This window comes from Pithys albifrons, chromosome 17 (genome assembly GCF_047495875.1).
Source record: "Pithys albifrons albifrons isolate INPA30051 chromosome 17, PitAlb_v1, whole genome shotgun sequence".
NCBI classification, from domain to species: domain Eukaryota; kingdom Metazoa; phylum Chordata; class Aves; order Passeriformes; family Thamnophilidae; genus Pithys; species Pithys albifrons.
The window spans coordinates 1,700,322-1,727,933 of NC_092474.1; the positions used below are offsets into that span (position 1 = coordinate 1,700,322).

Genomic DNA, 27,612 nt, shown 5'->3' on the forward strand with positions numbered 1-27,612 from the left:
AAAACAAAGCTCCAGCACCAGACCCTGCTGGCTGTGGCCAGCGCCGTGAGTTGACCTTACACAAGAGGACCAGCCTCAAAACCAAGTCCACCCCGTGCCTGTGCACACGTGTGCACACACACTTGCCTCCTATTTTATTTCTTTGTTCAACTGGAATTAATCAGGAACGATAAACACTGTTTGTTTCCTGAAAGCAGCAGTGGGGGGATGAAATACGCCTCTTAAGCTTATCAGCTTCAATGCCACTGAAGAGAAAGCTGGCTCCTAAGCCCAGGGATAATGGGCTGTCCTTTCAGGAAGGTATCAGAGGTCTCAGGAGAGGGAGACAGCACAATGGTGTGACCTTCAGCTAATAAAGCCCACCCTAGAGTCCAAAGAAGCTTGGGGAATATTGACAAAAGTTCATATTTACAACAGCCTGGACGTTTTCCAGATACCATTACCAGTCCAGAGAGCTGCAGCCTCTGTACATACACTCACACAGGCTTTTATTCTGCCTCTTCCTTTCTTTCTTTGTTCCCATGCTGACAAAAAAAAATTAGTCAGAAAATGGCAATTCTTCTGCTAACAAGGCCTCACCAGCATTTTTTAATGAAGAGAGTTATTTGAAATTTCAATTTCAACCTCAGTGCTATCCTCTACTTGAAGGAGATTCAAGGCCTCTTGCAAGGATTCTTGGTGCGTCATCGTGCTCATCAGGAAGAAAGCATATGTGTTTTTGTGGAAAATCTGCTGATTTATTTATGATTCTTTAAACAAAAAGGCGGCCAACATATTGTAAAATGAGAACGTTGTTGGGTTTCTTTTTTTCAAATAAGCTCTGGCAATCAACACAGCCCATCAGAAACACAAACCCAAAGCCTTTTCAGGCAGAAACTGATCCCCCCCAGTCTGCGTTGTGGTTGGCAAAATGACGTTTAGCCCATGACTGGAGTGCACAGCCATGACTGAAACACAAATAATAATAATATTTTTAAAATTGTTCATACAGTGAAAAAAGCCAATTTCAAAACATAAAACTGTTTGAAGCTGAAGTTTCATTTTTCTGCCTCCTAAAATAGTTCCAAAACAAATATATAAAAATAAAGGTTTGGAGGAAATCTGTTTTCAAGAGTAATTTCACTGAAATCAATATTACATCTCAAAACATTTAATGGAAATAACATCTTCAATGACAGAACTATTTTGACTGCACTTTTCAATCCAGCCATGCCAGTCTGCCATTTTTATTTATCTGCCTCATAATTCATCTTTGCCATCCTGAAACTAATCCTGCTGGGGCTCCAAAGGGATCCAAAAACTGCAATAGGTAGAAGTTCTCCTAATAACATCTTCTAAAAGATGTCTCTGTATCGTGGTGGTCTCGTTTACCAGGCCAGTATTTACCAGGCAGGCAGAAGGCTGAACAGACCTCTGTGGAGACCACACATTTCTCACTTCAGCAGCTTTTCTTTCCATTGAAGAACCCTCTTCCACCCACTGCTACAGTTACATCACCTACATGGGCTCACAGGCAATTTTCCAATTTCCCAGTTTTGGCCCAAGCAGGCATTTTATTCTTTCCCCTTATCCCATCCAGCCGTACTTGCTGTCAGGAGAGTTCAGGTGATTGATTACAGCCTGTCTAAATCCAAAGTAGTCAAATTAGATATTAATGTTGTGCTTAATGTGCTCACACAAACAAGGTCATTGGTTGCATCAAGACTAATAGAAGATGACACACTGGGACTGCACCACCCAGGGGACTGGAAACAGGATGAAAAGTCTTTGGTTTATGGCACCTACTTCAAAATCAAGCCTGATCTTACAGACATCCTATCCATGTAACCACAGCCCAGCAGCCCACCCGGGATCCACTCACAGCACAGACCAGGGCAGGAGCACTTGGTCCTCCCCCACCTCAGGACAGAGGCACAATTATTGGCTTGACTGCAGCCACATTTTAATCACTGTCAAGACTAACCACCTTTCATCCTTGTTCCCAAATGTTGCTGCAAATTACATTTGTCCTCCCTCTCGAGGTGAGCAAGCAACATCAATCAGCAATGCTGAATTCAGAAGGGATGTAAAGGATCAGAAGAGAAACATAAAGAGTCAGGTGCCAGCAAAAAGATAAAAATAAGTTCATACTGAAAAAATATCGACTAATTAATCTGTGGGGAAGTTACACTGGAACATGATACTCTGCAAGAAAGTTGGAGAAATGAAAGGTATTGGGTTCCTCCAGCAGGAACCTGGAGCTCTGCTTGGAAAGCTGGAGCCCAGTAGGGTGAAAATACCCACTATCAGCCCATCTGAGAGCATGGGGAGACAGAGAAGGCTGCTGGAGAAAAGTAAAACACAATTTACTATGGATAAAACAAGGTGTTAAAATGGTAACATGAAATATTTGGAATCAGTTTCCAAGACCATTTCTCTACTCACTGTTTCAAGGATGGGAGGTTATGTCTCCTGGCTGCCACCAGGGCCCTTGCTAAGTGCTTTTCATTGCCTAAACTTTAAACCAGCATTGTTGTATTTATAATAACAGTGAATTCCTACTGAGAAGCTCCAGAAACAACTGAGTCTGGCAGTAATTTTATACCTGTTTTCCATGGCAGAACCCCCTGGCTCTCAGGAAACCATGGGGTATTAAGTGTATCCCAGAGAACAGGCAGATCCAGGACACACCTTGCTGTGGTGGATGGGCAACTGCTCCGAACTTCTGCCCTCTTTACTTCCAAACCACAAACACCCAAAGATTTGCTTTTAGGGTACAATTTTAATAAGGAATATTGCAGTTAAAAGGCTGAAAAAGCAAGCTCCACTCTGAGAGGGTGTAATAACCCCCCCGTGGCTGTCCACAGCATCTCTCCTGCACCCTGCCTTTGAGCATGAAAACGGGCAACCTAAATGGCCTGCTTGTGGTGTTGCCTGATGTGGTGCAAGGCTTTGTCTTCCTTGAAACCACACAGAAATTAAGACTTTGTGTCAGCCAAGCAGGTGACTGGATCTTGGATTCCTGTTTCCCTCTCAAGTTCTCCCTGCTGCTGTGACGTGCTCACGCTGAAAATTTTCCCTTGAGCAGCTCTGCCTGACTAAAATACAGCACGCCCTTACCAGAAAGCCCTTTGTTAAAACATCTTTGCCATAAAGCTGCAAAACCTTGGCTCCCAAGTACATTAAATCCTTATAAACCTGCCTTCGTTTTAACCGCGCAGTATTTCACAACACAAAGCGCTTCTGCCGAGAGAGAGCACTTTAATGAGGAGAGGGGCAAAATATATAAACCAAACCTCATTATAGCATAATTTCTAGGAGACAAGCATGCTGCTATAAAGAGAAGCCATGGCAATAGCATTTCACACAGCTTGAAAATTTAATACTCTTAAAAAGCCACTGCGACTTCCAGCCTTCGATGGTGTTTTGTTGTGAATGTAACAGAAACAACCAGAATTACGGCTCCACTGTCAGGTATGTATTTTATATTCTCTAAATTGTTGCAAATGGTAGATTCAACCCTGTTGCATGCTCACAAAATGCAGCGTGTCAGTAACACACTGACTACAAGTTACTACTGTATACTATTGTATACTTTAACCTTTAAAGCTCTGCATTCTTCAACTGCTTTAAGAACATGATGATGTAGCCCAGACATGGCAGATTCCCCAAACCACATCCAAATCCTACCTGATTTAAAGTGCCTGTAATGATACAGCTTGTTCATGTGCTAACAACAAAGTCTAAGAAAGTTATCAAAAACCACACTACAAGAAAAATCCGGAGTATTGACAGACAACTGAAAGTAATGGATATAATGCCATTTAATACCACCTGTCAGATAAATCAGGGTAACTGGCACTTCAAAGAGACTGCAATTAGTTTCCAAAAATGAGAATACTGTGGTTTAGTTTTTAAATGTGAAACTTGGTTGCTTTCTACAAAATGACAAGTAGATCAACTTCCCCCAGACAAGAAGAAAAATGTTACTGGAAAAAACTGTTCTCCCTAAGAGCAAATTATCTAGCAAAGGAGCATCCTGAATTACATTGGTCTGCAAGACTTTTAAACTTAATCTAATAAAAAAGCCATTATTGATTACAGTTCTTCCACATTAGTCTTCCAGTTGTAAGTTCTGAAATGAAAGCTTAGCAATGATTAGGTATTTACTACAATCAGTAGAGAAAAATAGTGAAAAAAGATGAGCATAAAGGCCACCAAAGAGACAACGTACTTTGGAGGAGGGAAACAAAACAAGCAAAAAACCCCAAGCCCCCCAGATAACCCCACCCCAAACCCAACAACAGCAAGGGGAGATGCACTGCATGGCAGCTTTGACTTGAAGCACATGTAACACTGATTGATGGATACTGCAAGCAAAGACACCAGTGAAAAAATTAATCCAACCAAGCACCAGAACTGGGACAGGTTTTTTGTGTTTCTTGGTCCTACTTTAGAAAATTACACAGGAAGGGTCAGAATTTCAGGAAATGATCGTTCGAGCTACTGTCACAGATCTGGGTCAACAGCAGGGTAAATGCTGACCTGTAACTGATGCCTATAACCTGGTTAGGATAAGGATTTCCTCTTATCTCTTTGCTGTGGCTTATAATGAATGATATTCTGGACTGAAGGGTGCTTACCCTCCCTGATTACCAGAAGGTTCAACACTTACTACGTGGCTACAGCAATAGAGTGGCACTTCTGAATGCAGTTCTCAGAGAGGACATCTGAAGAGAACACAATACACCAAACCCTTTTCCTAAATGCAGAATTAATGATCTTGCCTTTGGGTCCTGTTTCTGTGATACTTTTTATATAAAATTTTCATTTTTACTGATGTGGCTCTACTCTCCAGGTTTACAGCAAATGGGTAACAGGTTCCTCCTTCACCATCATCACTCTTGTCTAAGTCACAAGAGACTATTCCAGCTCTTACCAACCTTACCACGGGAGCAGACAGCAGGCTGGACAAATCTGAGGCAGCATGTCAGCACACAAATCACCACAGGATGTTTGGTGTTAAGGTAACCCAGCCTAGCACGTGCCTTCCCTCAACTCAACTTCAGTATTTTTCTGCTTGGCTTTGCAACTAAACCTCGTGCAAGAAGGCACCTGCAAGCGAGTGCACTTGCTGCTTTTGGTTTACAATCTTACCACTTCCTCCCATAATGACTGGGGGTTTGAGGTGCTGGAAACAAGAAGCCTTATGAGAAATGTGCAATGAGACCCTGAGCTAACAGGTTAGCTGACATGGAACTGTTAACAGTGAATTGGCTTGGAGACAGTGTTGGGGAGAAAAAAGGGAAAAAAAAGAAAAAAAAAAAGAAAAAGGGAGACAGTGAGAGAGACAGAGACAGCAACCAATTCAGCTGCAAGAAATCAAGCTAAATCAGTCCCAAGTGCCCATGTTGGAGAGACTTGATCTCATACCTTGCTTGTTATCAAGGCACTCCTGATACGAGTCAGCTCCAGTTCCGTTGCGGTCTACAGACAAAACAAAAAGTTTCATTCATATCAAACATAAATATTAGAAACTTCTCAAATGGCAGCCGTGCTGGAGCAACACGTTACGTGCAAACAGTGCTAGTTCTTTTGGAGGCCACGCAGATTTGCTGACAGAACCTGTGACTGGTGACAAACAAGCTACAATAGACTGACACCAACCCACAATGAGAGACGTCCTTAGTCCTGTCCTGGTGCTTTGCTCCCGGCTCCCAACCTGCCCATCTGTGTCCACACTGCTGAGGGCACAGGGGAGGGCATTAGAGCCACAGCTGCTCTAAGTTCCTGAAGCACATGGAAGATGGAATACTTGGAGTTAAATCTTCTGTTGTGCTGCTCTCTGTAGGCCCTATGAGGCCACTGGTTTGAACCAGCAGAACCCAAAGTACAGAACAGACTTCCCCTATGGCTCGTGGTTCTGTGGTCCCTTCTGCTTTTTGTTTGCCATGTTGTATTAAACACAACTGAAAATACAAGAACATATTTTCCAAATATCACCTTTCCATGGAAGCAATGTTACTGTAGTTACTGCTGGGGTTATCTGATCCAGTAGCAGGAGAGGAGCTGGTCTGGGCCATGAAAATGGGGAGAAGTCAAGACTCCTGTGCTCGTGACTGCTCCACACAAGGAAGAAACCAGACAGCACCCAAACACAGGGGTCTTCCCACAAGTGGCCTCTCACATCCAGCATGGACATCGCCTAATAAAACCCTTCATCTGCATGAGAGGTTCAGTTATATCTCACTGCCTGTGTGTAAAAATGGTTTAACCTGTAGGTTTGCAGATTCAGGTTACAGTGTGGCTTGGACCTCAAAAGCAAACCAAAGAATGTTCCAGCATGGCTGCTGCTCCTGCTTTAGAATTCAGTTCAACCACAAAAAATGTCTGGATGGTCCTTGAGAAAAAATATTAAATACATCTGTAAACCTTGGATAAAGTAACGTTCTTCCAGCAGCTTCCATGTGCCTTACACATACAAAGAGTAAAGCAACTGAACCTATGAGACAGATCTTTGCACAACCTCAAAAGTGACATTTTCTACACCACTTGTCTAAGAAATCAGTCTTGTTCTGTAAGTACCAAATCGTTCAGTCAGGTCACTCATGGCATGTACTCCCACCATACCAACTCCAGTGGCACTGGAGACAACTCCTCTACTTGAATAGTTTCATCCGTGTGGTGATCACAACTAATACAGAAGCCACTCAAATAGGCTGAACTGTGTGGCCAAACCATCCCTTAACAACACTTCAGTCTCACCATCAAGAGAACCAGCACAACAGCAAGGCGTTAATTTCTGTGTAAAGATCCTATTCATAGCCAGAAGTTTATAAACATTGTTCACAACAGAAAAAAAGACTCTACAGAGAACCTTCCCACCCAGGCACCTGCAAACAAATGCATTTCTGTACCTCCAGAAAGCGACTGGTCCCTGACTATGAGGGCTTTCAGACATTGCAAACTCATTCCCGCATCAGTTGCCCTTTCATCTTAGCTCAGCCATCAGCTGGTGATGGCTCCTTGAAGACCAAGAGATCCAGAACCACGTTAAAAGGCTTCACATTCAGCAATAGTATTTAATGAACAAAGAAGCAAAAATTGAAGCTGCTGCACTGTTTGTGTTGTGTAAATCACAGATAATAGATCTCCCTAATCCTAATGAGGCCTTCCTATTAAAATCTTTATTAGCTTTCAGCTCTGCAGATTGCCCAAAGGCTCATCAGTTTCCCTATCTCGCAGTACCAAGATCTGCTTTAACTTTTACAAATAGCTCTAAGATATTTCTCAGCTTATCAGCATTGCCAAGCAGTCTGTCTTATCATTACTATTGCAGATAAAATAAATGAGCTCACGATGATATGAATAATGGCATTTTCTGTAGGCTGGTTTCCCATTACGTTTTCAACAGATTGTAGATTTAAACTTCAGCACAAAAGAAAAAAAAAAGAAGAAAAGCAGGGGGGGAGGGAGGGGAGGGGTGGCTATTTTTTCCTTCCCATTTACCTTCAGTGTCTCAGAGCCCAGGCTCCATTTTTAAGCTCACCTGATGAGAGCTAGTAATTAATTTTGAAAGGGAACAGAAACACCTCAGCTCTGCTTTCTCTGAAGACTAAAAGCCCAGTTACTTCTGGGATGTTTTTTCAGCTGCATTTGTTGGAGAGAAGCAAGAGCTAAACTGCGCTCTGCCTAATGAAGCCATCTTCATTAGTTTGCTCCCTTCCCTAGCAGCCTAGGAATACCAGTCAGATTGGGAATTGAAATCATGAAAAGCAGCAGAACTGCGTTTGAATTAAAAGGCTAAGCTACAAAGGTCTCCGACGGCTGCTCCGGGCTGATTAGCACGAGGCGCGTGTGGCACCACTGCGGCACAGAGCGAGTTTTAGGAGTACGTTCGAGGATAAAGGCAAAGCGGCCGCGGGAGACGGGGAGGCTGAAAGACTAACACGGCTCTGCCTTTCCGTGACAGCGAGCAGGGAGGTCATGTTCTGGCAACCATTTTCTGCCTGGTCCCTGCAGCAATCACTACAGGGTTAAACGCTTTTCCGCTCCCCAAATTCCTCGCCCTGTCACTGTATCAAGGTTATCTATTATTGGCAGTGACAGGTGAAAATTAATCTCCTAATTATTTCTTGCTGCGTAATCTGCACTGAAGGAGTAACGTAAAAGGATTACAGTACACCCTCTACGGAAGGCTTTGCTAGAGAGCCAACCATCCAGGGAGATAGAGGGGATGTGGGAAAGATATTTATGACAGATTTCCAACCATTTTGAAGGCACACTATACTATAACTTCATAACCTCCAGCTTTGGAGTGAGGATATTCTTGTAGGTATCTTACAGCCTAAACACTTTTTATTGTTGATTCTTTCAGGAAAAAAACCTCCAAGATTTATATCCATTATGTTTCTGATTTTCCTTTGGAATAGCAATTACTGCAGAAACAGCATCCGTGTACAGATGTTTCACCCCCCACAGAAACATTATGTCAAACAATGTACCCAGTCTGCTTCAAGTCAGTTTTAATAATCTTGTAGTTACCTTACACAGCAATTTAAATGTAACATTTTTTTCCACAAGAACATAAGCTAGACTGAGTCCTTTCAAAACCAGAACTGTTTTCAAAGAAAATTCTTTTAGTAAGCAAGCTAGAAATATCTTTGGTAACAACACAAACAGGCACCTTGAAATGCTGGCTTTGTGTAAACTCAAACTCTCCTCCTGCCACCCACCAGAAAGTAAGATATTTTTACAGTATTAAAGAACACATATTTTATTTATCTTTAACCCTTTCTCCACGTAGCCACAGATGTTTTGGAGAACCTGTTTGTCTATATCCACGTCAACAGCACCATCCTAGTTGAAGTTTTACAAGAACAGGCAGTCACAGACTGTGTTAAAAATGACATTAGCTACCTTGAGAGATGCTGTTGTACTGACCCATGCCTGTGAGATGGTTAATGCAGGGGGGCACTAAAACCCTGGCAGGTAACAGGACAGGGCAGCAAGGAAGATCAACACCTGCAATCAAGTCCTGCCACCAGTACCAAGCACATTTGTTTTCTGTTTCCTTGATCGCAACCGTTTCTACATGGTGCAGAAACACAACTGATGCAGACTCTCAGTGCTTAATTCCAGCTCACATTACACCTTTTCGGACAACCAAGCCCTGACGAACTTTGACAGCGGCCAGCAAGGACTGGCCACCAGTCTGGTTTGCGTTTCCATCGGTCGGGATCTCGCAACGGAGCCATTCCCAGGTGAACCAGGGCAGGTGAGTGACACCACCCCGAGCCCCAGTGCGGGCCCCACGGCGCGGCCGCTCCGCGGGGCCGTGCGGGGAGCGCGGGCACACCTGGCGCAGTGCGCGCCCGCAGCCACACGGTGGCGCGCCGGACACTGCGGAGCCTCGGCGGGGCCGCTCAGCCCCGCACCTGGAGCTCCCCAAACTGCGGGGCCGCGCGAACCTCCCTCCGCCTCCGCCGCCGTCAGGGGTCACTGCGCCCCCGCGGCTGCGGGATCCGCCTTGCAGGGGAAGCCGGCAAGCTGGAACACGTTTGCAACTCCAGGGACGGAAGCTGCACGAGCCATTTGAAACACTGCGAAAATCACTGACACTTGGGTTTTAAATGAGCGGCTCCAATTAGGCAAATTCTCCAGCAGTGACAGAGGTGTTAAGGTTGTTCGCCTTCTCCTCCGTTGGTTTTAGCACCTCTGGGGCAGGCGCTGTGGCCGCCCGGCTCCCGCAGCCTCACGGCTCCCCAGACCGCCAGCATCAACAGTGCTGAAGGGCAGGTGTGTGGAAAGGAATTATCTTCCTCTTCAAGGCAACTGTTACTAAAAAAGTAAGGCTGTATTTCAGTAATTTTTAACAAGCACTTGTTCCTCCATCTGCAAGGCAGCTCCTAAGCGATCCTTAGGATATCACCAGGACTCTGAAAACACGTAACCAGCTACTAAGTTTCACTGAACCCACACATCACCTATATGCGTTTCTACATATTTCTTTTTCACCAGCATGAAGATAATTCGTGCTTACACCACTGAGGCTAGAGATTTCCTTCTCAAGACTTATTTTCAGTAGATAAACACAAATAATTTAACAAAGCCTAGAACAGAACATAGACCCTTAATGGTTTACCCTCAGTGTTAAGTGAATCAGGAAATTATTCACTGGCATCCCTCATTTTGTGGACGTTTCAATCTTACAGTTACCTAATCTCTTACACAGTAGTTATGAGAACAAAAGAAATGTGTATAGAGGCAAAGCACCCACCTACTAAACATATCAGTGCTACTTCTAACAAGCCTGTTTTCCAGTAATATGTTTTCCTTATGGAAATCTGAAGAACAAATTCCTATCCATAGGCATTTTCCCCAAATGCTCCATCATCAACCTCATTATGCGATACAGAAATTCTCCCAAGGGATATTATGTAATGGCAACCCCTCCTTCCTCCCCCTAAGGAGTATATTTCTCATTACATCTCCTAGTAATTGATCACTCTAGGAAATAATTTCTGGTAAAACCATATGTTTCTTTACCTAGTTTAGAATTTCCACCTTTATTCAGAAGGATAAAAGACTACCAGAGACCCCAGAATTTCCATTTCTAATTCAGGCTGCCAGTGTTTGCTCAAACATGCTATTAAGCAAGGAGCAACATATTCTTATACCTGCATTAGGATCTTGCAAACTCATATAATGTCATTAAAATTAACCATCTTACATTTTCTGTTTGGATGATACAAATAATTTCACATGAACTGAATACTCTGTAATGGCTTTAAAAAGACTGCTTCATATTCCAATACATGCAGATGCCACAGGCCCCAGATATTATGGGTCATTCAACATAAGGATGCTGGGAGTCAAGGAATACAAAAAAGAAGGAAATATTTAAGGCAGAAAATGACATACACATCTGTGCTTTCCAACAGTACCCTACAGTGCAGACTGGCCAGCTGAAGAATGCAGCCCTTTCCATTACCACTTCTGTCAACATATTGCCACTAAACATCATACCAAGTCTTGGTTTAAAGAGCAGCACCAGCAAAAACGAGTATTTGTACCCCTTACTTCAAGTCAACACTTCAAATTGCACATCCTTGCAAAATCAGAGCAAAATAAATATCAAGTACTACAAAATATCTTTAGTTCATCACTGGAATTTGAATCATACTCCAATCCCTTTTTTAACTGTAAAATACCAGAGCTATGTGTGACACTGGTATTTGACTCAGCCAGCCCGGGCCACAAGGTCCAACAGATGACTGCATGTCCCGATAGAATAACAGCAGGATATATTTTGCTCCTTCGTTTGTTTATGAGAACAGACTGCCCCTCTCTGATAAACAAGGCTTAAGGTTTCACTCAGAATAGCCCACCTTCTGAAAAAAACCCCCATCACTGTGTACTAGTGAAAACTCAGCATCCAGCTATATAAAATACTGCCTTTCTTGTCTTATACCATTAATCTCCTCTGGAAAAGAAAACCAGGCAGCCCAAGCTAGTGCCTTTTGGCTTTAGCACAGGGCAGTTTTATGGAACTGCTGTGAGCAAAGAAGGAAATTCTTGAAGAGAGCATTAGGAGTCTGCCACTTGTGGGAAGTTAATGCTGTGTGTATAATTCAAGCAGCTCGCCCTTGTAAGTCTGTATGTGGGGAAAATCGGATTTATACATAAACATAAACCTCTGAAGTAAATTCTGATCAGGGATGACCAGAGATTTAACTCTCTAGAAAGAAGAATGGGAAGACTCTATTTTCCTGTAATACCTTGGCAGCCTTTTCCAGTTGAGCGAGGTTTGCTTTCAAGAATTGATAACGAAGTAAATAATTCCAGTTTCTGCGGCACAGGGGAGAGCGGTTAAGGACGCTCTCCAAGACCCAAAGCAATCATTCAGAACAGTAACTTACATAACAAGAAATTATCTTTGTTACAAAATTAGGTTAAAAGGACCTCAGATACTGTTATGTTACAAAAAATCAGGACATGCCTTGAGAAGATTAGCTGGCAAGCAGCCTCCTGAGATAAATGCACAACTTCAAGAAGATTTTACAAGCCTAAAAACCAGTTTAAATTCCAGAGAGACGCACAAGCCTTTGCCGTATAAAAAGGTCCTTCTTTGCTTCCCTCTGCCCTCGCCTTATTCCCGAGCTCTTTTTCCAAACCATCTTTAGTTAACCAGTGACCTGGAAATCTTATTTCGCCTCCTCCCTCCCCTTTTCAAATTTGTCACTTTAAACACACAAGGTTTAATTTCTTAATTGGATTAAATTTTTCTTTCAGGCTGAGCAGAGGGGCCCCGCAGCAGCCGCGGGAGGGGAGCAGCCCCGCACCCCGCGATCGCGCCTGGCCCGCACAACCTGCCCGGCCCGGCAGCGGCGGGTGGTTTCTCAGTCCAAAATGACACACGGGGGAACAAAAATAAGTAAAAAATTCACGATGACCATTTTTAGTGTGGCTATTCCTTGTGTTCCTTGTGAGCAAAGGGGCTGTGTCCGCACCGAAGGGGTTAAACCGCCGAGCACGGATTTTTGAGTTTGTTACCGTTTTCAACAGCCAGAAATCCCAGACCAACACCGGCCTCATCCGGCAGCCGACTACAGCGACAGCCTGCCAGCAACACCCGACACAGCTAGCTAAGTCGCGATATTCCGCTCGAGTGGACAACCGAGGCGCCCACGGAGCCGGGATGCGGGGCCGCCACGGCCACCCGCGGGTGGGTGGGAGCAGTCGGGTCCGCCGGGCTCCCCCCGGCCCCGCTCCTGCCCGAGGAAGCCAGCGGTTCAATATTTATTATTCCCTCTCCCTGCTCCCGCAAGGGTGAGAAGGGGGATGCGGTCGCACTGGAGGAATGTGCGAAATGGGGTGGAAAAAAAAAAGCAGCAGCTCGGGAGCACATCGCATCCCGACAGCTTCGCGCTGCTGCGCCTGGCTCTTGCCTTTTATTTTATTTAAACACACCCAGTTTCTCCCTCAAAAAAACCCTTCTCCATAATTCTGCACGGAGTGCGCGACCCTCGGTTCATCCTTCGGGAATGGGCAGCAACCGACTCCTGCCCCTCCGCATCCCGATCCCCGCTCGAGAGAACGCGGCGCGAACCGCCCCGAAAAGCCACCAGGGCTGGCTGGGAAACCGAACCAATCTCGCCGGCAGCACCGACAACGGCGCAAGAGGAGAGGAAGAAAAAGAAACACAGAGACCGCACGCACGGAGCCGCCGCAGCGGCGGGAAGCGAGACGATTTCCTCCTGCCGTCCGACCGCAAAGCCGCCAGCGCTGCCCGGCTGGAAAACACTTCTCGCGCCGGGAGAACAGGGGGCTGAGGAAAGGGGCGAGAAGCCCCCGGGGCTGGGGGGTCCCACCCGCCCGGCGCTACTCACCGCACGATGCGCAGACCATGGCGAGCCCCGCCGGCCCGCAGGGCCTCCGCGGGACGATCCCCCGGGCGCGGAGCCGCTCGGGGCCCCCCCGCGGCGGCACAACGCGGCTCCCGGCCCGGAGCTGCCCCGGGGGTCCCGCCGGCCCCCGCCGCCTCCTCCCGCCGCGCTCCTCCGCCGCTTCCCTCCGCTCTTCCAGGCGCTGCAGGCACCGCCGCTCCTCTCTTTTTTTCAACCCTTAGGGGTTTTTTTTGTTTTTGGGTTTTTTTTTTCTCCCCCCGGCTGAACCCGGGCTCAAAGTTTGCGCCCCCGCGCCCGCTCAGCCCCGGCGCCACCGCGCAGACGGCGCTACGGCTCCATCACCCGCGGGGCCAAAAAACACGCGGAGGGGGCGAAAACCCCACGGACGCACCAAAAGAAAGCAAAAATAAAAAACCAGTAAAAAGAATAAGCGACCCAGGCAGACGGCATCCGAGGAGGGGAGTAGGGCAACGCTCAGCCCCGCAGGCAGTGCCGGCACGGCCCCATCCACGGGCTTCCCCCGGCGGCGGCGGGCTTCTTTCTTTCTTTCTCTCCGCGGTTCACGCCTCGGTAGCCATTATTCCCAAGCATGGACGGGGAGGCTCCGCGCCGAGCCCGCTCCGCTCCGCGGCGGCGGTGCCGCTCCCCGGGCGCTCCGCGGCGCGACTGCTCCGCGCGGCCGCGGCCGCCGCGCCCCGCCCCGCGCCCGCCCGTCCGCGCGGCCCCGCCAATCCCGCCGCGAGACGCGCAGCCCCGCGCGCCGCCCCCGCGCGGCCCCGCGGCCACCGCCCCGCCCCGCCCCGCCGCGGGAGCGCGCGGGGGGGAGGAGGTGAGAGGAGGGCGAGAGTGAGAGTGTGTCAGTGTGAGAGTGAGTGTGTCAGTGTGAGTGTGTGTCAGTGTGAGAGTGAGTGTGTCAGTGTGAGTGTGACAGTGTGAGTGTGTGTCAGTGTGTGTGTGTCAGTGTGAGTGTGTCTCAGTGTGTGTGTCAGTGTGAGTGTGTGTCAGTGTGTGTGTGTCAGTGTGAGTGTGAGTGTGTCAGTGTGAGTGTGTGTCAGTGTGTGTGTGTCAGTGTGAGTGTGTCTCAGTGTGTGTGTCAGTGTGAGAGTCAGTGTGAGTGTGTGTCAGTGTGAGTGTGTGTCAGTGTGTGTGTGTCAGTGTGAGTGTGAGTGTGTCAGTGTGAGTGTGTGTCAGTGTGTGTGTGTCAGTGTGAGTGTGTCTCAGTGTGTGTGTCAGTGTGTGTGTCAGTGTGAGAGTGAGTCTGAGTGTGTGTCAGTGTGAGAGTGTGCATATGACCGTGTGAATGTGTGTATTTCTATGAGTGCGTTTGCCCAGGGCCATGCCCTGTGCATTCAGAAACACAGAATCACAGACTATTCTGAGTTGGAAGGGACCCACAAGGATCATCGAGTCTAACTCTTAAGTCAATGGCCCATACAGGGGATTGAACCCATGACCTTGGCATTATTACAACCAAGTTTGTCTGCCTGTGCACAGGTGGGCACGGGCTGGATGGACACAGCACAAATCCAGGTGCAGGGTGTGTCTGTGCATGGCAGGTGTGTATGAGCCATGTGTGCCATCTCTGTGTGTGCGTGATCTCTGTATGTCCCGTGTGTGTATGCACAGTGTGTGTGTGCATGGAACTACAGCTTCGTGCAGCCTCTGTGTGAGCTGTGTCTGGGTGCATGGGCAGTGTGTGCATGGCTTGTGCCTGCAGTGTGTGTGTGTGTACATGTATGGTATTTATGAGTGTGCACAGCCTGTATGGACATGTGTGGCCCATGTGTGTGTGTATGTGTGTGCATGTATGGCATTTATGTGTGGGCACAGCCTCTGTGGGCACGTGTGGTCTGTGTGTGTGTGTCAGTGGTCTGTGTGTGTCTGGGTGTGCACAGTGGCAGCGTGTGCACAGTGTGTGTGTGGTTTCTGTGAGCACAATGCATGTATGCCCATGGTCGAAGGGTGGATGACTTGTGTCAGCGCTCTCTGAATTCACAAGCGTGTGCACACCTGATGTGTGTGTGTGTGTGTGTGTGTGTGTGTGCATGCTTCCTCCCCAGCCCTGGTCTGCTGATGGGCTGAGGTTGGGCTCCTTTCACTCTCTTTTCCATGTGAGTTGCAGCCTTGTGTGTCCCTGACATGCATTTGGACCCCCAGGGGATTTGAATCCGGGTGAAGGGAGAAGAGAAAAGGAAATGTTTAATTGCGATTAACCTTCCCCACTGCAAAACAGTTGTTAGTAGGTATATTTAAAATATAATTACTATTGCCGTGATTCATAGGCGCTTTAATAAATGGTTAATCAATGGCCACAGGGCCAATGATCCCCGCTGCCTGACATGCCTGGTTAGCGCTTGCCGCAGTAAACGTGATTCATAAAGAAAGAGCCAGCCCCTGCCCTCCCCTCCCTGTGCAGGAGCAGGGTGTTGCACCCACGTAGCCTTCAGCGCTGCCCCTTCCCTGCCCAGCAGCCCCTAACACCCTGCTCTGCACCCCAACACCCCACTCTGCACCCCAACACCACGCTCTGCACTGCCAGCCCTCGCTCTGCAGCACTCCGGGTGTACCCACATCCCTGGCACTCTCACTGCCTCTTGGGGAGGGGAATGGAACCACCTGAGCTTGGCTTTCAGCTGGCCTGGAGAAATTATCTGAAAATCTTCAGGGAGAAAGGCGGTAAACATCTGTATACTATTAAATCCATTAGATGTGTTCATTATTTTATATTGATTGGTATATCACTACACAAAGTTAATATATTATGATTATTAGTATATTGTTAAATCATTAAATATGACAGCAGACGGAATAAATAATTTCCAGGGGATGTCGGCTGACATTTAGAAATTGATGGGTATGTTTTTCCCTTTGCATCCTGCCTGGCTGCAGGACTGCAGCGACGCGCTGGCTGCTCTGACTGTTCTCCTTCCCCTGCTTTCCTCTGCAAGTGAAGGCAGAGGGGAGAGCCTGCTCTGCCATGCCCAAGTTTGCATTTTAAAAGATGAAGCTAAATTAATACAAGCTCCAAAGAAACCTGTTGGACGAGGATATTCAAACCACTTGCATCAAATGGGGAGCCACAATAAGGATCTGCACTGGAGGCTGTATCTTGGTGTTGCTCGGGGAGAAGAACACCCTCTTGCAACATCAACAGGATTTTTGTGTGAAAACACGAGAATTGAGCTGCCTTTCCACCAGCAGCACTGCCACCTGCCTCCTGCAGGTACCCATCCTGACTGGGAAGCACAGGAGCCTAAGCATTCCCAAACCCTCAGCCCAGACTCCAGGTCAGCAGGGTTTGTGGATTTATGGCGCAGCTCCTCATGAAACAGCAGATGTTGGAGAGCATGCACATCTGTATCTGTACAGCAGGGGAGCTGGATGCCAATCAGGGTTAACTCGGGATAAATTTACAAGAGTGCACAGCATGACCCAAGGTACCTCTTTATTGGCCTACTACAGGCCTGCTAAATGCATTGGCCGACTACTACACATTAAAGCCACATGAGCTTGCATGTTCAAAATGAATTTTACAGGAAGACACAGGGATAGAAAAAGGAGGAGAGCCTGTGTCACAAATGACATCCAGATGTGAAAACACTGTAAATACAAACATCAAAAGGCTCACCCCTCCACATTCTGCAAAGACAACATTGGAGAAAGGACTTGCTGCATTTAAACAAATATTCTCGGCAAGGAAGCCAAGGAGCCTGCTGTCCCCAGTGCACAGCAAACCCCCACGGATCTGAGTGGGAATTAGCCATTTGTCAAGGCAAATATGCAGCAAATATTATGCCATCCTCCAGACGGTTCAACCTTGGATCAGGGGCAATAAAACGGGATGGAAGAGAAGGTGTTTTGCTACAAAAACCAGAAGTTTAAATCTAATAACTCAAATCTGAAAACTGCACTCCAGAAAGCATGTGATTATTTAGATAAAGTCTCCAGGGCTATGACATACTTCTTGCTAGAATCGATATCATTCAGGGACAGCTCTTAAACCTTGCCAATTGTATGAAATAACTAAATAAATAGGCGCCTTTTAAAGCCTTGGAATTTGCCGCAGTGAAGATATGACTGGAGTGATATCCTAGAAAATTCTGGGATATCTGGTGAACCACTCAGTAACTTTGTTTTAAGATGTGGGAAATGAAAGTCCATTCCCCTGAAAGAGCTCTGAAAAGCTCCAAATTTCTACTTGCATGGACCTACAGAGGAACTGTCAGCAAGTCACTGCCAGGGAAGGACAAGTGTTCCTGGAGCCAAGGACTCATCCCATCAGTCACCTGTCACACTGTCCCTTTCCCTTCTCACCTCCTTCTGACTGCAGTTGAACACAGTGGGGGACAAAGGTGGTTTGAAGCAGCACAGAATAAACCTAAAGCAGCATCAATGGCACATGAAAGCACTTAACGCCCTACCAGAGAGGCAGGGATTGATGGGCATGTGGTGCACGCAGGGTGCAATATCTGATGTTTATTTCGTGTTCTCGGTTCAGCCCTTAAATGTGCAAACCACGATGACAACATTGGGTGTTACTTGCTTGAACTCTCCTCCCAGAGCAGCATGGCCAGGCACTGGGCTGGGGCAATGTGAAAGTGAAGCTTAGACAGGGTGTATTCTTGTTTTCTCATCTTTTCAAGATGCTATCTGACCACCAACACCTTACAGACAGCGTGAGCACACCACATGGACTCTGTACCGAGCTGGTGCTAATCTCTTGAAGGTGCTGGGATGTCAGGGTGTGGGGGCAGCGTCAGTGTTCTCAGAGATGAGGTAAGATGAGATGAGGTAGGCTGTGGCTACTGTTTTCACTCAGGTCTGACTGAAGGACACAGGATCACAGCCATGCACTCCACCAGCGTATTTGTCCCAGTTGGAGAGCCCTCCCTCGAGACGACTCCATCAGACCAGACTGGTGCTTGCAGAGAGCATGGACTCTCCTCTTACCCTGAGCCAGACCATGCTTGTTATTTTGGAGCTAAATGCTTCAAGCAGTTTGAGACTGGCAGTGCTGACAACAGACGGAGAAAGCACTTAACCATTGTGTTGCATAAAGATATCAGGAGGAAATCAGGATTTTACAGTAGAGAGAGTAGAAAAACACTCAGGAAGAGCTTGGATAAACTCAGGGCGAGATTCAATAACAGATGCCGTCGCCTCCTGCATCGTGTGTCCCCACCTGGGCTTCTGCTGGGAGGCAGCCGGAGAGGAGTTTTATTGAATCTGTTATTGAACCTGTCCCCAGGCTGGAGCTGTGCTAGATACCCTCACAGGGCTTAAAATAGAAATGAAGCGACACAGGAATTTGCAGTGAAACTGTTAAAATATGCTCTGCTCTGATTTGCTTTAGAGGGCTGTGTGTGCTGGCTGAGGGAGCGCGGCGGGGCCAGTGTGGGTTCCAGCTGCCCACCGGGCACCCGGAGCTGCAGAGAGCACCGGAGCAGGACGGCAGCTCCCCATCCATCCCAGCGGCTGCTGGTGGCGCACAGCTCTGCTCCTGGGCCTAACAATGCTGCAGAACTATTTAGCCATTGGAGGATCACATTACATGCAAAATCTATAGCTCCTCAAGAGCTTAATTTTGACACACAATTTTCACTTGCTGAACAGAAAAGGGAGGGGAAGTCTGAAACTGTCTAAACAAAAGAATGTTTTTTTCCACTGCACTTTCAAATGTTCATAAACCGAACAGAATACAGTTAGAGACGGCCCTTTGCCTCAGGGCATCCAAGGCTATGGCTCCAATTAAAGAGAACAAGGATACAGGAGGTGGTACCTCCAGTCTGATTGCTCTCGCCTGGGGCAGCTAAGCCTCATGAATAAACACTGTTGACTCTAACTCTCAACAAAACAATTACTCGTTTGTTTTTAGAATACATTTTCTTAGCCTTTCCACTTGCAATTTTTGCTACTATAAACTAGCCAGGACAAGAATAAATACCTTTGTGATTCTCTAAACATCCTTGTAATTGCAGTGCTTCACTCATGAATGTGTATTTCAACATTAGAAAAGATCCTGAGCGATATGAAGAAATGTTTCTTTGAAGTAACTTTTCAGAATTAGATGCAAATTATTTACAGCTAATTATTACTGCAACAACTCCTGTACACACTACCAGGCACAGGAGTGAAAACCTTATGTGCAAATCCAGTTAACTCTGAAGAATGAAAACAAGGAGACAGGTGAGACTTGTATTTTTCTGGACTCTGCCAAGTGTGGTGCAGCCCCCGGTGCTCCCCATGGACCTGTCAGCCCTCCCTGACCTCCCTTCTGGCAAACCCCACTGCTCTCCATCCCCAAAGGGATGCTCCTGGGAGATGGGGGTGCTTCTACATGTCAGAAGTGCTGGCTCAACTATCTCCCAGATACAAATTGAAGGAGTGCCAGGATTTCTATTGCTGAGGAGAGTCCAAACAGAATAGGTAGTGGATGAGTCCAAGGGAAAGTGTAACTTTGGTGTAACTTCCTTCCAGCCAGCTCTTAGAGACTATCTTGGACAATCTGGAGCTTCCACGAGACAGAAGACAGCTCCAGCTCAGCTCTGTTGGCTCAGGTGTCTTGTCAGGGTGGGCACAGAAGTAAAGCAGAACTCTGGTTTCCTGCTGAGGACAGTGGTGGAAGAAGAATCATTTACTCAACTTTTTAAGGATTTTTCCCAGAAAACCAACCTATAGCTGCAAAGCTGAAGAGCCAACCACCATCCAACATTTAAACTGCAGTCTCTCTGCTTAGCACTAAAGGTTTTGGGCCAACCAATACAGTTTCTCACTGTCGGTGTAAGGATGAGAAATACGGAATGGGAAAGTAACGGAGAGCCTGCTATCCTGTAAAAGCTGTGGATTTGGGAGCAACTAAGCTTATCTTAAACAATACTTGTTCCACATTCAAAGTCAGATGACAAGTGATGTTGCCTTCTCCTATGTGTTATTTATACACTGTGTTAAGCAACAACGTGCAAATGAGCTCGAGTACCCAACGTCAGACACGGCAAGATGTTACAGCGCAGCACAACACAGAGAAGTGACTCTCCGTATGGGGCCCTGTATCCTTGGAGTGTTTATACTTGATTGTATAATTGGGACCACAGCCAGCTCATCCTAAAAATATACAGCATGAGTATGGTTAGGCATTGCATCTGTAACATATACAACTTTAGATGTCAAAGCATCTTTGTTTGAAGTCAACAGCAATAAAAACTGCATTTGTACAAGAGCTTAGCATGTGGGAATACATATTGCTAAACCAGGATGTTAACACATGGCCCTCCTCAGTTGGCTGCTGCCAAAAGTATGCCTTTCAAAATTGGGATGAGCATGCCAATAATCTGTAGGATATTTTAAAACTTGGAGAAATCTACAGCTATCATCCAGTATTGGACAAAACTCTTTTTGGGCACCTTTGGTAGAAACTGGCATAACTCCTGCTTGGAAAGATTCGGGCTTTGTATATACGGACATGTTACGTGTAAAAAAATCCACAGAAGGATTTTTCTGTCCTGTTTCATTTTGCAGAAACTTTGCTTAGTCACTTAGTGACGAATTATTCACTCATGTAAGTGAAACTTTCAAATGTACACAAACTTCCAAATGAATACAAACCTATCTTTTAAGGTGGCTATCTGGACATTATTTCATTAAGGCACACAGAAATTACAGGAGAACTGTGTTAAGCTTATGGGATTTCTGTGAACTTCCTTTCTGGATATTAAACTTTAAACAAATATTATGATTGTATTCCAAAGGCTTGAATGGGCTGATGATTTTGAAAGTGCTACTTTGGCATCATTGTACAGCTCCATTCTTTCATGTATGTTTTGTTAAAACACAAAGCAGCTCTATTTATGAAAAGCCAGTCTTAAATCTATAGTTTGTGAAGCCATAATTTGTGGTTGCAATTGTGGTTAATTTAACAAAGCAAGCCTTTTGGTTCACAGTGCACCATACTTAGTATTTTTCATAAACCATCAGAGCAAGAAAACCCCTTCAACATGTCAGATATATGATGATCCAGCAATGTTGCAATTTTCCAACTCCTATTTTGTGGTGTACCATATTATATGCACAGGAATGCTACATCATTTATTCTGGAGCACAGCCCTGTAATTATTGCTGGCAAACTACTAATTACACACCGCCATCAAATCTAACCATTTTCCCAATAAAAACCCCCTACTTTTGTGCAAATACAGCCGTGAGTGTACACATGGTTTTATTTTAACACACATGCCATATGGTATATATTTGTCACCTAAAATATCCCTACTGACAATGGGGTTCTGCAGGCTCTGCACTATGGTACGATGCCATGGGGCAGGAGAGGTCTCAGCTCTGGTTCTGAACCAGCAACCCTTCCCCTTCTGAGCGCCAAACCTCTCAGCTCACATGATTTCTGGCTCAGTATAATTAAAATTCAGGCCCTGCAACAAAATGGGGGTCTAGATCTTGCATTCCCCAAACTCCAGGATTGTTGTGTTTGGAATTCTGCCATTGTTTCATCTTCAGAAGCTACAGCATGGCTGTACTTGTGTGTCCCTGCTCTGAGAGCAGTGGTTAGCACCAGAAAGCCTGTCAGCTGGCCACAAACCTGCTCTCTGCATCCCAAGGTATTCTAAGAGCCACGGCACATTTCAATTGCAGAACTGCACAGCTTTGAGTTGCTTCTGGGAAAAAAAGGAGGGATTGCAGGGAAGAGGGAGCATGCAACAAAAATTCCCCAAAGATAATGCCCTACATACACTGACATTTCCAGAAATTGGCCACAGATTCGACAGCTTGGAGCATCACCACCACTCCCAAGCAGCACAGGAGGAGCACGGGCAGAGAGGCAGCAGAGACATAATGAAATCCTTAAATGCTTCTGCTCAAGGCTGCCATGTCCAGCACACCTGTGGGGTTCAGGGCACACCTGTCCCGTGCCCAGGGTGCCCATGGGCACCACAGGAGACGCTGTGCTACAGACTCCTGTGGAAAACACAGGGTGAGGTGGAAGCCATGGTGCTGCAGGGAGCCAGTTATGGATCAGGGGCTCCAGGATGCTCCCTCGCAGCATCTGTCCGAGTGGCTGTGGGCTCCTCCTGTGCTGGCAGAGTGGCAGCAGGATCACCTGCAGGGATGTGGGCAGTGCCAGCAGAGCTCACAGCACTGGGCACAGGGCAGACGGGGCTGGCATCTGAGGAGCTGCTATCCCCAGCAGCATTTACAGCCCTGGAGGGCATCCCATGGGCTCTGGGCTGCCCTGGCAGCCAAGGGCAGGGGGGAAGCCCAAACCAGCATCAGCTCCTGCTGCACCATTTTTCTTCATTCACAGAAACCCCTCCTGGCTTGGAGGGGCTATTCTGACAGGCAGAAGCAAGGGACAGAGGTACCAATGTCCCTGACACAACTTCCCCTGGACTCCATCCTCCCAAGTAGTGTGTTTCTGACTTGGCAATCAAAACATCTGTGAGACTTGTTCCCTTTTAAAAACATGACAAACAGTGTAGGTATGCAAGACAATTTTCTTAATCTTTCTCAATTTTCTCCTATTTCAAAACTGCAGTTAAAATCGACTGCAGAGCAAAACCCTCTCTGCTTGTCTGAAGGTCTGGAGCAATGTAAGGAGCTTGTTGCACACTTTGATGCTAACGTGTGAAATGAAGCAGCCAGGGGCACTTGTGAAGGATGTCAGAAAAATCTCACTGGAGTACAGTAACCTCAGTGCCTCTGTGGTAGCACAGGGCACAGGCTGCCAGCACAAAGCTGCACAGAGCTGCAAAACCTGGCCCAGTTCTGGTAAAACATGGACTATTTGCTTAAGTTTCTGGCATTTGCTCCTCAGTATCCTTAGCAGCTTTAACAAGAATAAAGCATGCTTAGCATGCCAAGCAACTTGGCTGATCTTAGTCACGGCCTTGGTCAAACACAAGGAGTTGCTTGACGAGAAAGAACTGCCACTAAAAACATTAAAAAAATGTTAACAGAACTCGCAGCTTGCAAGTTTAGTGTTCTATCTGAAGCCTGAAGGTCTCTGGGAATTACCCTGAACATTCATCTCAGCAGGAGTTTTCAGGCACCAACACTCCTTTTCCTTTTTATATCTCTGTTCTTATTTATTGCACAACTACAGAAATGGTCTGTTAAAAAAAAAAAAGTGACAGGTATAAGACTCAGCTCATATGGATAACTCTGGAAAAAGAGATTTTCTTCCCTGAGACTACTTCCAGGTTTGCTGCTATCAGTCGAGGATTAGTCAGCTAACATGGCATCTCTAGTGACAGTTTCTCCCCACAGCTAAAACAGCTTAACGACCTGATACACCAGAATATGTAATGGTTAACCAGATACTTTCAAAAATGAAAGTGTCTCCTACTTAGTCATTTATGATTCTGCTTTTAGTATTGAACTAGAATCCACAGACAAAGAAATAAGCACCAAACACTCTTGTGCCTCTATAACATGCTCACATGAAAAGCTTGAATTATGGTTAGATAAATAAATGAACAGAAGAAATTATTTGACCATTCTTGCAAGAGCACAGAATCCATTCAAAATCTTGCATAAGTTTTCTGCTTTAGCACATACACATTTTACAAGGATTAAACAGAAAGGGAAACTTACAGCTTTAGACACGTTTGTGTCTCAATTCCAACTGCAGCACCAGTTTCTCTGTAAGGATTATCAAGGCTACAGCCCCATGCAGCTGTCAGTCCCTGGGGCTGTAATTCAGCTATCCTGCTCTCACTCTATCCATCACATTTACACAAATCCCCAAGGTGGACTGCCTTCTAAATGTCTTTACCTTGTGCATTATCCTGGGGCTTAACAATCCAATATTGGTGCAGCCAAGGATAATTACTCTCCATTGATGATAAAACACCCTGAATCCTGTCAGGCATGGCAATTTGCATCTTACAGTGCTGAGGATCAATAGATACAACAAAGGAGTGAAACCTGATTAGATACTCCTGCCTTTCAATGGCAAGGGAAGAGCTGATTGTTTTGCAGGGTTGAAGTCCTGGTTAAAAGGGAAACGGAGGTCTCCCATTACAGCACAGTCCCCAAACCTGCTGTTTGCCTAGAAACTGCTGCAGGGAGTTTGAGACCAGAGGAGAAAGTAAATGAACAATCAGGTCTTACAGACTCCTGGTAAAGAAGGAGAGGTATTTACTTGTGCCAGGGTGGCTCATGCAGTTTCACTGTAACCCAAGAGAGTACAGTGGATGTGAACGGTCTGGAGCTCCAAGAGGTTCTACTTTTCTCCTGGTTTTATAAATCTGCAGTATAAAGAGGACAAGTAACTAGTTCTCAGTTGCACACTACTTCAATGATGCAGTGGAAATTGGCTACTGGCTCTCTGAATGGATCTCCTTCTGAAGCATCTGCTAAGAGTGTGGGCCCAGCCAAGGGCTCCTGCCCTGTCGAGACAACAGAAATGTCATATATATTTAAAGTAAGGGATTGCAGGATTTTCCAACCACAATTAACCAGGTAAGCACATGTATGAAGGTGGAGGTGGAATAAAGAATTATCCCAACTCATTCGACAGTCTTCTAACATTAATCTAACAGTGAATCTGATGGAAGATAAGAAGCGCAGTGGGTGAACTTCAGTTCCCACATTTAATCTGCAGAGACATCACAAGCTTCCGCCTCTTCAAGTCTTTATTTGGAGGCCAGTAACACATTGACAGAAACCCATGGTTTGGCTGACAGCACTGCTGGGCTGCAGGCAGGGAATGCATTCCCGTTTGGACGCGATTCTCTGCTGCTGACACTCCCTGGGCTCAGCTGTGCCCATTTCCCACAGCCTGCCCAGATTAGTGATACCAAAGCTCAGCCCTGGGCTGCACACCAAGAGCTCCCAGACAGGATGTAGCTAACTGTGTTAAATCTGAACTTTTATTTGGTTTCTGGTGGCAGAGCTACATTAAACAGGGACTGCATGTCTCCATGCTCTTGCTTGACTGAAAGAAATGTAGACTTTTCTTCCAGGGAAATCAGTCAGGGAGGGAAATGCTGAATTTGAGGGATTCCCAACCATGTGAAGGACAACATTTTAAAAGAGGCCTCAAAACACGCAGAAAACAAAACAATATCAAAAGAAAGGGGCCTGGGCACATCTTTTCAGAATGCGTGCTCTGAGCCTGATGAAGGGCTCAAAGCAAGAGAGAAGTAAAGCAGAGAAAAAGAGAAAACTCCTCAGAAACCAGCTGGGAATAGTCTGTTCTTATCAAAACACGTTGCTGACACAGACCTGTCATGGAGCCAACATCTGCTCCCAACTTGCAGAGTCAGTCCGAGGCATGCTGAGTGTCTACTGCACAGGAACACCAAGAGTTGACTTGGCACATTGGACATAAATGAGAAGAGCTTCTGAAAGCAAGACTGAGCAAAATGGGAAGGAAACTTGCTCCTTTGATGAAAAATCTTTTTATTTTGACCTACAGGCAAACTTGCAGATTTTTTCTGCAGAAAGGAGTCTCTTCCAACATGAGAAATGGAAAAAAAAGCCTGATTCTGTACATCTGACACATATGGTAGAGTCTGCTAAAGCCAACTGGGGGTTGCATATGGCAAGCCTGGAAAACTGAGGCTCATTAACATTACAGCATAGGATTATCAGTATTTTATGGTCACAAGGATCCGTCTCTTTCATTCTGATGACTGCATAGTAATGGCTGATTCAGGTGCCCCATATTAATGCCTAAGATCTAAAATCCTTTGGCTCCTTCACTTGTGCAGTGGAATAGAAACACTCTTTCCCAATCTGGATCTATTACCCTGAAATCTATCCCAGCCCTTAAAGGCTTCCAGTCCCCTTGCCTTCTTCAATCCATAGCATTTTTGGGGTACTGGAGAGGATTTGCAAACAGTCTGAGACACCACCACTGTAGAACAGATGGCAACTCTCCCACCTAGGGCGAGACACCAAGCAACATCCGATGGATTCTCACACGAGCATCCAGCTCCTGGCACTGCCTGTGCCTCTGCAGCAGCACTTTGAATCTCTCCTGCGTTCTGGGAACCCATCACTCACCATGAAGAAAGGGATGTTATTACGGTTTTCCATCTGTCACTACAAACTGAAATGTAACTTTGCATTGGGCTCTCCACTCTGCACTCAGGCACAGAAGATTTAGAGCTTGCTGCTCTGTATTTGAAATGGGAAATTGGAGTGGAGCTGCTGAGTCATGAGAAGAGGGGCCTGTATTGCCAGCCATTTCTCCCTGGGGAAAACCACTAATCCTCTCTGATGCACCTGGGTGCGATTGATTCCTCAGGATTCCCGCACACTCACACAGTCTCTGACTGTCAGAGGGGCATTGATTTGTTCAGCAGTGGAGAACAGAATGGATATAATGGAGGTGATTTTTAAGGTGATGATTGCTATGGGTGGGCAAAAATAAAACTGTATTAAATAAGCAGCCATTAGAGCTTAAAAGTGAGCAGCTCAGCTGCCTGCTCCTGCCCTCTGAAAGGAGGATGGTAACACTGCCATGTGCTCTGAACACAGGTGAGCAGGAGCATAATGAATTCACAGGGTGGAATAAACCTGGCGGAAAGTAACTCAAACTTCTGATAATAATGCATCCTCTTGCACCACAGTGCACTCAAGGACATGATTCTCATCCAAAAGACATTACAGATGGTGAAAGAAAAGAGCATAAATGTAGAGACCTCATAAATGGCCATGACCAAGACTCAGATAAGAGCATCCTATTGAAGACAATGATGCTGAACCCTTGAAAAGAAATGCAAACCAGCAAAACTGCAGTCAGAGTTTGCCCGGAAAGTTTCTGGTCATGGTTAACTGCTCCATGCAATTGGAAGGGAGAGGAAAAGGGTCAGGATAAAGACCTATTTCCCTATCATTTCATCACATCACTCTTCATATAAGCACCCCGCTGACCAACCTTCTCCCAGAACTTCGCAGCGATTAGCACCATGCTGTTTCTTACTGTGAATTGGAACAAGAGTAGCACAAAGCTATCAGCAGGGACTTCAGTGATCAGAAACTGCTCAGCCAATTTTCACTATCATTTTTTCTATGTCAAACAAATGCCCATTGTCACTGGGCCTGCTCTTGAGGCATGTTGAGAGCTTCTGCAAATCGCAGAGACCCCTGTCTCTGATTTTAAATCCCTAAAATGTTAGTTCTCACCTTATAGACTAACAGATGAGCAAAGGACAGGGAGGCAGGAGCTGTTGGTGGTAATTCCAGCTATTGATGTGCAGCATAAGCA

General features: G+C 46.2%; 1 protein-coding gene across 19 annotated transcripts in view; it reads right to left on the bottom strand.

The window, feature by feature from the left end:
- Positions 1-27,612, bottom strand: part of FBRSL1 (fibrosin like 1) — a 523,668-nt gene that overhangs the window by 91,435 nt on the left and 404,621 nt on the right. For 14 of the 19 annotated variants that reach the window (XM_071572404.1, XM_071572401.1, XM_071572394.1 and 11 more), the window contains one exon: positions 5,413-5,466. The exons of the other annotated variants lie outside the window; for them this stretch is intronic. In XM_071572404.1, the coding sequence (XP_071428505.1) occupies positions 5,413-5,466 (54 nt within the window). The remainder of the gene's footprint in view (positions 1-5,412; positions 5,467-27,612) is intronic. 19 annotated transcript variants of the gene reach the window in all.